The sequence below is a fragment of the Pyrgilauda ruficollis genome, unplaced genomic scaffold (genome assembly GCF_017590135.1).
Source record: "Pyrgilauda ruficollis isolate IOZ18807 unplaced genomic scaffold, ASM1759013v1 scaffold100, whole genome shotgun sequence".
In the NCBI taxonomy this organism is placed as follows: domain Eukaryota; kingdom Metazoa; phylum Chordata; class Aves; order Passeriformes; family Passeridae; genus Pyrgilauda; species Pyrgilauda ruficollis.
Genome location: NW_024508102.1, coordinates 219,626 through 232,453, shown reverse-complemented (window position 1 = coordinate 232,453; position 12,828 = coordinate 219,626). Strand labels below are relative to the sequence as shown.

The 12,828-nt window shown below is 43.3% G+C and overlaps 1 protein-coding gene across 1 annotated transcript; it reads left to right on the top strand.

Annotated features, from left to right (window-relative positions):
• Positions 1-180: 180 nt before the first annotated feature.
• On the top strand, positions 181-12,281 carry CAPZA1 (capping actin protein of muscle Z-line subunit alpha 1). Its single transcript, XM_041466657.1, has 10 exons — positions 181-325; positions 5,266-5,329; positions 5,570-5,621; positions 6,446-6,509; positions 7,814-8,020; positions 8,410-8,489; positions 8,901-8,979; positions 9,473-9,544; positions 10,115-10,177; positions 10,775-12,281. The coding sequence occupies exons 1-10, from the start codon at positions 287-289 to the stop codon at positions 10,913-10,915; spliced, it is 861 nt and encodes a 286-aa protein (XP_041322591.1). The 5' UTR covers positions 181-286; the 3' UTR covers positions 10,916-12,281.
• Positions 12,282-12,828: the final 547 nt, after the last annotated feature.

Sequence of the window (12,828 nt, the reverse complement as noted above, 5' to 3'; positions counted from 1 at the left end):
CCGTCTCAGCCCACGGGGCACGGCGAGACAGGGCCGGGACGACCAGGGCGGGGCTGCTGTGGGCAGCCTGTTCGTCGAGTCCATCACCGCTGCTCCGCCCGAACGTATCCCACACAATGACCGGGAGGCGGCGGTTCTGTCAGCCGATACCGCGGGAACGCACCCGTTTCTACCATGGCGGCCACGCGGCGTCTGCCCGCAGCTAAGATGGCGCCAGCAGCGCGTTCTGTGCGCCGCCCGGCGCTCCCGGCATGCCCTGCGCGGGGCCGGGCACACAGCTGCCAAGATGGCGGACCTGGAGGAGCGGGTGTCGGATGAGGAGAAGGTAAAGGAAGGGGGTGGCCGCCCCTCCGCTGTGGGCCTGCGCCGCTGCCCCCGGGAAGGCACTGGGTGGGGAGTGGCGGGCAAGCTCGCTTGGTGCCGGTGTGCCGGCCTGCGAGCGCTTCGAGGCGGGCGGGCTCCCGAGACCACCGGGCCGCCGCCGCCCGGCTGAAGGATCAGCTGTTCCTTACCAGCGCAGCGCTTTGCCTTCCGATTCCCTCATTGCCTTCCGATTCCCTCATTGCCTTCCGATTCCCTCATTGCCTCGGTGCAGCTGGTGCGTCTTGGCCGGTTGCTGTGCATGAAAATGGGCAGTCTCAGCCTAAACCAGGGCAGGTTTAGGTTGGACATCGGGAGGAGCATCTGAACAGAAAGGGCGATTAGACATTGAAGGGGCTGCCCAGGGAGGTGGTGGAGTTCCCATCCCTGGTCAGGGAAGGACCGGAGGTGGCTCCTAGGGCTCTGGTCTTGTTGACAAGGTGGCAGTCAGTCACAGGTGGGTCTCTTGGTGATCCTGAAGGTCTTTCCCAACCAAAATGATTTTGTGAGAATGTATTTCCTGCGCTGCTTTTCCCAAATCAGCAAAGTAACCAGGGTGTCTGTAAGGTACTCTTCACCTCCTGAACACCCTCTGAGTGCGTTGTTGCATTTTCTGCTCACCCCAGCTGCTGACAGGGACTTTGATGTAGGACCTGAGAATTCTACTGGATGGAAAGGACTAAGTCAGAGCAAATAGAGCCATAATTATTTTGGGAAAGGGGGAAATGAGCAGTTTGTTCTTCTTGTGTAGGAATGTGGAAGAGTTACGTACTGCAAGTTCTCTGCTAGGTCATACACTGTTGTCTGCACACAGTAGTTTAAAAATGCACTGTTACTCTTCCTTACATCATAGAAGTGTTACACTTAGTGCTTGCTTTGTTTCTTAACGTTCTGCAGCAGTTGTCAGGCTCATGGATTTTCAAGAATCCTACAAGTCCAGCAGTTGCTTTCATTTTTCCCTCAAACTGCATTTTCAGCTTCATTTCAGTGACATCGTTTGTGAAACAAGCAGGGCTTTAGAGGTGCAGTTCATCTGTTAGTCAGTATTTTAGGTGATGTTGTTTGAAGTAAGTATTCCAGAGCAGAATGACGTGGCCTTTAGAACACTCAATTTCAGCCAACTCCATGCCCCACAGAGGCAGAGAAGGATAACCTTAAAGGAGGATCTGAAAGAGAAACATGCAGCAAAGATTTACTGTAGTGTGACTGTTCAGATGAGTCTAGAACTTTGAGGTGGTGGAGTTCCCATCCCTGGTCAGGGAAGGACCGGAGGTGGCTCCTAGGGCTCTGGTCTTTTTGACAAGGTGGCAGTCAGTCACAGGTGGGTCGCTTGGTGATCCTGAAGGTCTTTCCCAACCAAAATGATTTTGTGAGAATGTATTTCCTGCGCTGCTTTTCCCAAATCAGCAAAGTAACCAGGGTGTCTGTAAGGTACTTTGCAACCTCTTCACCTCCTGAACACCCTCTGAGTGCGTTGTTGCATTTTCTGCTCACCCCAGCTGCTGACAGGGACTTTGATGTAGGACCTGAGAATTCTACTGGATGGAAAGGACTAAGTCAGAGCAAATAGAGCCATAATTATTTTGGGAAAGGGGGAAATGAGCAGTTTGTTCTTCTTGTGTAGGAATGTGGAAGAGTTACGTACTGCAAGTTCTCTGCTAGGTCATACACTGTTGTCTGCACACAGTAGTTTAAAAATGCACTGTTACTCTTCCTTACATCATAGAAGTGTTACACTTAGTGCTTGCTTTGTTTCTTAACGTTCTGCAGCAGTTGTCAGGCTCATGGATTTTCAAGAATCCTACAAGTCCAGCAGTTGCTTTCATTTTTCCCTCAAACTGCATTTTCAGCTTCATTTCAGTGACATCGTTTGTGAAACAAGCAGGGCTTTAGAGGTGCAGTTCATCTGTTAGTCATATTTTAGGTGATGTTGTTTGAAGTAAGTATTCCAGAGCAGAATGACGTGGCCTTTAGAACACTCAATTTCAGCCAACTCCATGCCCCACAGAGGCAGAGAAGGATAACCTTAAAGGAGGATCTGAAAGAGAAACATGCAGCAAAGATTTACTGTAGTGTGACTGTTCAGATGAGTCTAGAACTTGATATATGTTAATTTTTTGAGTTTACCGGTACTTTAAAGCAAAAACCCAAAAACGTCAGTTGAGCAGCGATATTAATTCCTTCCATCCTCCAAGCTTCACTCCTTTATTCTCTGTGGGCATATTTCAGGTAAGAGATTAATTTCTCAGCCAGGCTGGGAGAGCTGGGGGTGTCCAGTCTGGAGAGGAGAAGGCTCAGGGAGACTTTGGATCCCCTTCCAGCCCCTGAAGGGGCTCCAGGAGAGCTGGGGAGGGACTTGGGACAGGGCCTGGAGGGACAGGACTGGGGGGAACAGCTTCCCACTGCCAGAGGGATGGGGAATTGGGAATTGGGAATTGTTCCTGAGAGGGTGAGGCCCTGGCACAGGTGCCCAGAGCAGCTGTGGGTGCCCCTGGATCCCTGGCAGTGCCAAGGCCAGGCTGGGCAGGGCTGGGAGCACCTGGGACAGGGAAGGTGTCCCTGCCATGGCAGGGGGGCACTGGGTGGGATTTGAGGTCCCTTCCAACCCAACCAGTCTGTGATTCTGGGATTTTCTTATCAATTCCTCCGAAATCTCCCCTCTTTTGCTCACGCTCACCCTGCTGCTGTTCTGCCACTTTGAGCTAACGGCTGAGCAGCTTCCCTTCCCCTCAGACACTTTCCCCATTTTAGAAGCAGGAAGTTGATGCTGCAGAGCTGAAGTGACACCTGAAATGGCCCCGGGGCCAGGAAATGGGGCAGGTTGCAGAAAGTCCTATTTTGGTGTTTCTGCAGAGGAGCATCCTGACACCACCCTCCAGTCAACCAGCTCCGAAAACCAGCAACCATTCAAGTGCTTGACATTTCAAACTAATCACTCCCCAGCCTGCTTCCTGCACCCCTGACTTCAGTAGTTTGACTGAAATGTTTTGTATTTTATTGATCTGTGAGAGGCAGGGCAAGGGATAATTATCCAAGTGAACACTTTCCACTTGCAGCCTTTGCTTGGTTCAGAACTGGCTTTGTAATAACGTTTGATTGAAGTGCAGAGGCCTTTTTGTGCTGATTTAATTTTTTTCATCCTTCCAAGTGAGAGAATTTGTGGAAGACTGTAAAAATCTCTCACTAAACACTTGGGGTTTTTTTCTGTTTGTTTGTTTTTCCCATAAGGATTTCCTTATGAGAATCCATTGATCTAAACTTCAGCCTACTAAAACAGTGTCCCCTTTTGCACGGGTTTCATGTTCTGCAGCCACATCATCATTGCATAAATTTTTAAGGCATTAAATTTTATGGCTTTTTAGGGGCCTTTTTTGCCATATGTTGAAGCACCTTATAAAAGAGAATCTGTTCATCTGGGGAGTTAATTTGCAGGGCATCCTGGCATTAGTGGTAGATACTTGGGAGAGCTTTAGCACACTGATATTCTGTGCTGTGCTGACAGTTGCATTTGCTCAGAAAATCACATGGCGTCCCTTCAGAAATCTTCCAGCTCTTTGGGGCAGACTCTGAGCAAAGTCCACTGAGGATACAGAGCTGCAGGGTCTCTAAACCACTGCCAGGCTCTCTTCATCACCATCCAAATTTCTGACAGTGAAATTCGACAATATTGTGGCAGCAATCTGTGCTAATTACAGCTCTTTAAATAGTGAAAGTTTTCAGTTTAAGAGCTCCATTTTTAGAATTACTGTACACTTACCAACCTAAAACCAGAAAATTAAGATAAAATGGTTTTATGTCCTGCATCGTATCAATTACACAAGATACTGTCTTTTTAATGTGTTTTTTGTATTGCTCAATTTCTTCAGGCACAAATAATTTGTATCTATTTTTTGAAATCATTTCTAATTTGGAAGGCAGTCTATTTTTATCTGAAGCTCAATCCAGTTAAGGCAGAGTTGTTACTTGATCCTGTTGGAATAAGACAATTACCTTTTGTTTGGAAAAGTGTTTATTTCTTTTCATGGCTTGCTTTAAATAATTATGTGACAAACAATACAAACAATTTCACATTCAAACAGGGAAGACAGTTGAGAGAAGTGAGTTATTTCCAGCTCTGGTGATAACTCATGTGAAGCAGTTATATATATATACACACAATTCTTTGTTTTGCTGCTCAAAATGAAAAGTAGAAAGTAATCAGAGTTGTAATGAGCAATTCTGCAGTCACTTTCAATAAATGTCTTGTTAGACCAGAGAGGCTCTTTGGTCAGCTTTGTTAGCTGGAAATGTTAGCTGTCAGAGGAAATGGGACGTTTTTATTATTCTGAGGGAGAGGTTTAATTTTGTGGCATTTCCTTTTTCATTTCTTCCAAGATCTTTCTATTCCCTTTGGTCCTGTAAAAGCCATAAAAGATTTTATAATGAAAACCATAAACTCTTACCAATTCCAACAGAATCGATATTTGGACCACCTAAATTCTAACAGTGCAAGATGTGTATATTGGATTTTGGAACACATTGCAATTTTACTACACTTCTAGAAGAGACAGGGTTTTTCTTTTCCAGATTCAGAGTTTCTGGACACTGAAAGTTGGCTGTTTCAGTTATTGATGCCTTCATCATCACAGTTCCATGTGCCTTCATAGAAACCCCGAATGGTTTGGGTTGAAAGGGACCTTGAAGATCATCCAGATTTCCCACTAGACCAGGTTGCTGCAAGCCCTGTCCAGCCTTGCTTTGAACACTCTTACAAGACTATTTCTACCTTGACAATGCATGCCTAGATTTCTCCCTAAATCTGCCACCTTCTGGCACTTCAGACTTGGCTTTGTTGGCGAATTGCTTCAATATGTGTGAACTCAGTAAGTTACTTTTGTCTTTAATTACTTTTCTGCTTAATTGTAGGTGCGTATAGCTGCAAAATTCATCACTCATGCACCCCCTGGAGAGTTCAATGAAGTATTCAATGGTAAGCAATTAAGGAAAAAATTATCTGTGGTGTTTTCTAAACATTTCATCTATTATAAGAATCTAAGGCTGTGTCACACCATACTGCTTTGAAGGTTAAGTGGCTAGGGAAAGCATGCAGTCCTTCCTTACTACTTCTGCCTGATGAAATTATTTCATCTTTTAATGTTTGCATTTGTACAGTTTGAAAATAAAGTGCATTAAAAAATCCAGTAACACGCTTGGACCCTTTCTTCTCCAGATGTCCGGTTATTGCTCAACAATGACAATCTTCTCAGGGAAGGAGCAGCACAGTAAGTACTGAGATTTCAAACACATAAATTACCATCAGAGATCCTTCTGTTTTCTTATACCCATCATTCTGTGACAAAGAGAACCATTTGCTGTATTCAGAGCAATCTTATGTAATTCCTTAGCCCACCTAACAAAATACATAATGAAAGGTGTGGATGATTCTTTTTAAAAGCCCTGAATTGGAATTTGTGCTGTATAAAACTGACAGGAAGGCATTCTGCCAAAAAGTTTCACTCTGCAGCAGCAGAAATGTCTGAACATGTTGAATCATCTGATTTATAAAGTGAGTAACTGAAATACTGATTAATCTGTAGCCTAAGTTTAGAAAAAGAACTGCCCTCAATAAAAACTTTTCAAAATTTGTTGTTTACTTCCACAGCTTTATTAGAAGGTGCTTAAAGATTACACATACAGGCTTTTTGATGCTAAGATCTATTTCAAGCTGGGTGACGTGTCAGTCAGCAAGTCTTTACATAAGAAAATTGTTGTAAATATTCGTCTATTCATTTGTTTACCTTGCTGCTGTTTAAATTGTATCTGGGGTGTTCCTGTTTTGCCCTGGCTTGCTCACATTTCCCCAGGCTATCTGCTGTTCTACTTTTGAACTCTGTGTTTTCCTGGCCATCGCTAAACAAACCTGGTTTTAGACCTGGGGTTTTGTAGCTATCTACAATAAAAGGTACTGGAAAATCTTTTAACAGTGCTTGTGTGTACTGTTCGCCCAATTAAGTTGATGTTTGCTGTAATATAATCACACAGCTTACTTGAGTCAGGATAAATGTGCACGTGCAGCTAAAGTTCATGTTCCTCTGGTCCTCTGCAGTGCATTTGCACAGTACAACATGGATCAGTTCACTCCGGTGAAGATAGAAGGGTACGAGGATCAGGTGAGAGGAAACTTTGTACACTTGGGGTTGTATTACTGCACTGTGAAAAAGCAATAAAAATGTTCTTTCATCAGGATGTTGGCTCACAAGTCAACGTCACCATCAGCTGACTCACCCATTCTGCTCACAAGGTACCAGCCCTCCTCCTTCCCCCACATATCACTGTGACAAACTTTCCTTGATAGGAACAAAGCATAACCAAGATGTTCTCTAAGTTCTGTGTCGTACTACTTAGTAAATCCAATTCATTGTTCCTTAAAGCTCTGTGCTGAAGTCTCTGGAATTTTACTTGAGTATGAGTGATTAAAGATTACTGTCTATTTAAAGCTGACTTACAAATCCTTATGTTGCTACTTGCTTACAGTTCCTACTGACAATTGGTAATAGATTCTTAATAGTTTGTTTGGTTTATTTTCTGCAATTTTAATTCATTCCTAGCCACCCTAAAAAACAAACTTATCTTTGTTTATACCAAATCATTGATTTGGTGTAGTGATTATACCTAATACTATCCAGTCTGTGCCAGCAAAACAAGTTGTTTCAGGGTTTTTTTTTAATTCTTTCTTTTTTTTTAGAACAAACAGCAAGTGGTAGAGAAGCCAGAAAGCTGCCTGACCATCTGCTCTGTTCTCTGAGCCGAGCTCTGACCCAGCTTTTCTAGTGTCCCAGATATGTTTATGGGAGTATGGGAGGCATATATCAAGAGGGCTGTTCATACAAATAGCTTTGATGAGAAAGTTACAGTACGACCTGCAAAAAAACAACCAAAAAACCCACCCCAATAAAGTCAATATTGGTGAAAAAGAAAAAAGAAGGGAATGTGCAATGCTGCTTTACTGTCTGCTTTAGTTGGTGTATTTTAGAAGTAGTCACATCTGTGTACCCTTCTTGCCCAGAAGTAGAGCTATTGCAAAACATGGAGCATGGCAATAAATGGTAGATTTCAGAGTAAAAGTCTCTGTTTCCTTTAGAAACAAGGAAAACAGCTAAAATCAATTTAAATGCAAAGCAACCTGCTTCTATTGTAAGGATACCCAGTTTTAAGCCAAATATATGCATTATTATAGTTCAGCCCTTTCTGGGACAGAAGTCTAAGTGCAGTATTACTGTGGAGAGCACAGAGTTACCTTCAGCCTCACAACAACTACTAATTTAAATTATTACCGAAAATTTTTGCTTTTCTTTATGTGACCTTATAGCTCAATGAAAGAACCTGTTGTAACACTGATCTGCAAGTAGGGGGAAATGCAAAATAACCCATCTATATCAGCCTAAATGTATCATCATTTCAACTTCTATTCCAGGTCTTAATCACAGAACATGGTGATCTGGGCAATGGCAGATTTTTAGACCCAAGAAACAAGCTTTCTTTTAAGTTTGATCACTTAAGGAAAGAAGCAAGTGATCCCCAGGCCGAGGACACAGAGTCTGCTTTAAAACAATGGAGAGATGCCTGTGACAGCGCACTGAGAGCCTACGTCAAAGATCATTACCCCAATGGCTTCTGCACTGTTGAGTATCCGTCTTGTTTCCCCGAAAGTGTATGCCTCTGAGTCAGGCAGTCCCAGAGCAGACTCTGCTGGGCAGAGCTGTTGGAATTCTCCATTCTCTCTAGCATTTTGGTTAACTTTGGAATGACATTTCCAAAGAGGGTGCAGCTATCTTGGTATGCACGCAGAGCTAAAGATGAATTAGACCCTTTTTATAGGCATGACTGCCAAGCACCTTCACACCTACCCATAATAAGATGCCTGCCAGGGGAGGTGTTGGACAATGTAACTTGTGGTGCATGTTCCCAGTGAGGTACCACCACAGCAGCCTGCACCCTGCTGCCAAGAACAGAGATTAAGAATGGCTTTCCTTAGCTCTTGGGCCTTTTTAACTCTTTTTCTAAATACAGGTTTATGGTAAATCTATAGATGGACAGCAGACAATTATTGCCTGTATTGAGAGCCACCAGTTTCAGCCCAAAAATTTCTGGTAAGACTATTTCAACACAGTGTGTTTTTTTTCTTTGCCTGGTTCCTCAAACTAACCCATCCTCTAGCTCTGACACGGTCTGAAGGACAGGGAGTTTTGAGCTTCCCAAGAAGTTCTTTTCCTTCTGTAGTCTGTTTTCCTTGCACTTACCATACTGTTCCTGTGACCTCTGTGGAGGAAAAGGCATTAGCAGAGCTGGATAGATGCTCCTTTACATCTTGGAGCTTCTTTGTACTGAAACTGCATTATATTCAGCTGGGCTGCAGAAATTTAACTCCATGCCATCTAAATCACTAAATCCCATGTGGTGTTGGTGATAAGACAACATCAGAAATAACTTGGTTGTTAATTTCCTTCTTTTTGCTGTTAGAGCTTCTTGGAAATAGTTTTTCATGCTTTGATTGCTTTTAGGAACGGGCGTTGGAGATCAGAATGGAAGTTTACCATCACACCACCAACAGCTCAGGTGGCTGCAGTGCTCAAAATCCAGGTGAGTTATTTTCCCTGCAGTAACAGGAGAAGCTGCATTGTGCTTCTCTTACACAAATGCATTTGGTTCAGAGTAAGATCCTGAAATGCCGCAGAGATGTCCTTCTCAAGTCAGGATGTTACTAAACTAAACAATTCAACAAAGTAATTCTTAAATCTAGTATTCCAGGAGTAGTCTCAGATCTGGCCTGTGGTTTATTATGTAGCATTACCCTATAGGCCTCCACTTTGCTTCACTTTATAGGGCTAAAACCTCTGCCTTGAGTCTTTTATAATTGCTCTTATGTCAGCTCTGGGCATTTACTGATTAACAGAATCTTGAACAGTCTTGACAAAGAACGAAACCTTTTAGAAAATCCATCCTGCTTTTAGTCTCCGTGTAAGCAGAGAAGACTGCCACTATGGTCTGTAGTGCCATTTTAGTAGCATTTGGGGGCTCAGGAATTCTGGAGGGAGTAGTCATAATAAAACCTGCATTCTGTCTTTTTGTCCAGGTGCATTACTATGAAGATGGCAACGTCCAGCTGGTTAGTCACAAAGACATTCAGGACTCTGTACAAGTGTCAGTAAGTATGCTAAAAGATCTTTATGATAAGCAACTGTTTTCATTCCTTTAACAGCTCATGAAGCATGCACTGCTCTGACATTCTCTTGACTTTAAAGTAATTTTAGGGTGAACAGTAAATGTGGCGTTTAGAGTCACGTAGGAATCCCAGATTCCCAACTGCTTAAAATTCAGTCCTATTACAAAGTCTGTATTGGGAAGCTTCTCTTGGAAGTTAGGGTGAAAAAGGACAGAATATGCTTTTCTATCTCTGTGCAAGGGGAAGAAACAGAGACATGTGCTAAGGGAAATCAAGAAATCCTCTAGTATGGTAGAGGGAGCAGCAGCTGCAAAGTGAATCATTTTACCATGAAGGTCCACTTCCTTTTTGCTCACTAGGGTGCAGCTCTGTTCCAGTTTGGAGCACAAGCTCTACCCAGTATGTAGTAAGGGAAAGGAATCCAGCTATAACCACAAGGCATAAGCTGATGATGTTACCTACTTTATCTATACTCAGCCTATCATTTGAGAAGAAATCTATTGTGTAGCTTATGTAAGTTGCTCTTAAACATGCAATTATTTTTCTTTGCAGAGTGATGTCCAAACTGCTAAGGAGTTTATTAAGATCATAGAAAATGCAGAAAATGAGTACCAGGTAAGATCAGTAGTAGTTAAATAAAGCATAGAATCATATCAGTCTCCATTTGCAGTTAATGGAAACATGGAAAACTGACCTCTGGTTCTGTTCCTGGCTGAATCTGGTATTGCCTGTAAGAATTACTTAGAAAAGGGTAGTAGTATTTGTTTAAAAAATACAGTTATAAAGCTGTACAGTTACAGTTACAAAGCTGTGTTGTAATTAACTATCAGCTTTACTGTATGGTTTTTTTAAAGGGTTACAAATGATACCTGGAAGGAGCATGGGAGGGGAGTGGGTGAGTCAATGTATTTTCCTCTGTGACAGTTAAAAATTCTGAGGAGGGAATTTGTGCAACAGCTTGTGCATTGTCCCAGCCTCTGTGCAAGGAGACTGGAAAGAGATAAGTCAGTGAAAGACCTAAGGAGATGCTGCTACATGACAGGGCAGGTGAATAGAAAACCTTTGACTTGCACACACGCTGATGACTGTATTGTTAAATTAGTTAATAGTGTGCCTTACACCTTACAGAAAGGAGTTTGTGGCTTTAACGCTAAGCTGAGCTGTCTCATAGTGTTTTATGCGTGCCCTAACCAAATCTGCTTGCCCTTGCAGACAGCAATCAGTGAAAACTACCAGACTATGTCAGACACCACTTTCAAAGCCTTACGCCGGCAGCTGCCCGTCACCCGCACCAAGATTGACTGGAACAAAATCCTCAGCTACAAGATCGGCAAAGAAATGCAGAATGCTTAATGCAGAAACAAGGAGGTGTATGAAACAGTCATGTGCAAAAAAACAAATATGGTCCTATGCCAAGTAGATGGTTTTTAAACCACAGCAGCATTTTTTAGGGCTTTCAAAGTTAACAGGTTTTCTAGCCTGAGAGGGAACCGTGGAACAAATAGTTGTCTTTGTGTTTTGTGTTTCCTGCCACATAAACTTCCTGTTGTAGCTGCATTTAATAGGTCATTTAAATTCAGCCATTCGTGGCTCAGAAGTATAGCTGTTTTCAGTCACTGGCTGGAAAACTTCCTAGCTGGAAAAGCCCTATTATGAGCCCAGGAGAGGGTGCAGAGCGTTCCCTTCACCTGTATCCAGCACTCCAGGTATCCAGTAAGTTTGTCAAACCTGCCAAGAGCTCATGGCGCTGCAAGACACAGGAAGTGCAAGACAGTGAGTCCTCGTGTATCCTTATTCCCAACCTCCACAAAGCAGATGTCTGCAGGCTTAGATTTTGCTATAGAAAATGAGTTTACAGGATCCTTTACAGAGTTCCCTACTGACCCAGCTCTTCTGGGGACGTAACTTTTTTTTAATCTGAAGATTTGAGCCATGTTCCCTAAAAGTGAACATCTTTCTTCTCCCCTCCCTCGTGTACGTACGGTTACCAGACATCTGCATTTTTACAGAACTACAAGATGAGTTACTGCTGATCCACAAGGGCTGGATGGTGATTAAAAATGCAAATGTCTACAAAATAATAGGTATGTTGTGCTTTAATGCTTTGTGGCAGGTTCATAGATTTGTATCACAGGTGTATGGATGGATAGTGTACAAAATAAATAAACTTGCACCAAAGTGAAAGAAAAAATCCTTTCCCTTTGTCTCAGTTGTGGACAGTTTCTTGTCATGCTTAGAAGGGATTTTGGAATTAATCTCTTCTACATGCTTGCTCTGCATTACTATTTTCCCCCTCTGACATCAAAACTAGCAGTCGTAACAGTTTCTGTGAAGGGGAGGATGAAGAGATAGACATATGCCTTTCTCAGATCTTGGAACATAGATTCACTACAAAGTGAACCTCCTTTGGTGAACTCCCTTTGCTTTGTTTGCACTTGGTTATCACTGGGCGCCTTGCAGGTTCTGGTTTTTAAACTGGCTCATGTCTCCTTGTTTTTAAATACACGAAGGAAAAAGGGTTGGGAAGAGAGGGGTGGGGTTGCCTGTGCATTACACTTCAGGTTTCGCACAGTAACGCCGCAAAATAAGTGTTTATCCTTTGTGAGTTTTATCTAATTAAAATATATTTGTATTTGCTGCTGAGACTGACAACTCATCCCTCAGGCATCCTCTGTATCAACCAGTCTAGTGCAAATACACCAGTCTTTGTTTAAAGCCATTTGTGTCTGTTCTTTCATGGTCTCACTCCTGTTAATTCCTGAAGTCTAGGAAGTGTTGGTGTCACCATCCCTGAAAGTGTTCGAAATGTGAATGTGGCACTTGAGGACCTGGTTTAGTGATGATCACAGTGGTGGGGCTGGGTTGGTGGTTGGACTTTAATGATCTCAAAGGTCTTTTCCAACTTTAACAGTTCTGTGATTAAGGCAGGGATGATATCACGCCAAACCCATGGGTGATGCTCCTGCCCTGGTACACAGACAGGGGAAATGGAGGGCTGAGCTTCCAAACTAAAACAGAAACAATCACAGAGTTTTAATGCAGCTCCTCACCCTGGAAGAAAGGCAGCAAGGAGGTCATTCCACTCACCCTCGGTGTCTTACTTTAACCCCTGCTTCAGCCACTCCTGGCTGTATCCCACACGGGCCACAGCAGGGCTTTTTGGAGGGTTTGCACAGTGCTCTGCACCCAGGCCAGTTTGAGAAGCTGCTCCTGCGGCAGCACCCAGGGGACATGAGAGCTTGTGTGGGCCTCAGGTGCTGTGGGCT

Excerpts from the sequence above, each read along its gene's own strand:
- CAPZA1 (XM_041466657.1), top strand. The coding sequence starts at position 287 with ATGGCGGACCTGGAGGAGCGGGTGTCGGATGAGGAGAAG. Across the intron at positions 8,021-8,409 it reads ACCCCAATGGCTTCTGCACT|GTTTATGGTAAATCTATAGA; the intron begins GTTGAGTATCCG and ends TTCTAAATACAG. Across the intron at positions 8,490-8,900 it reads TTTCAGCCCAAAAATTTCTG|GAACGGGCGTTGGAGATCAG; the intron begins GTAAGACTATTT and ends GATTGCTTTTAG.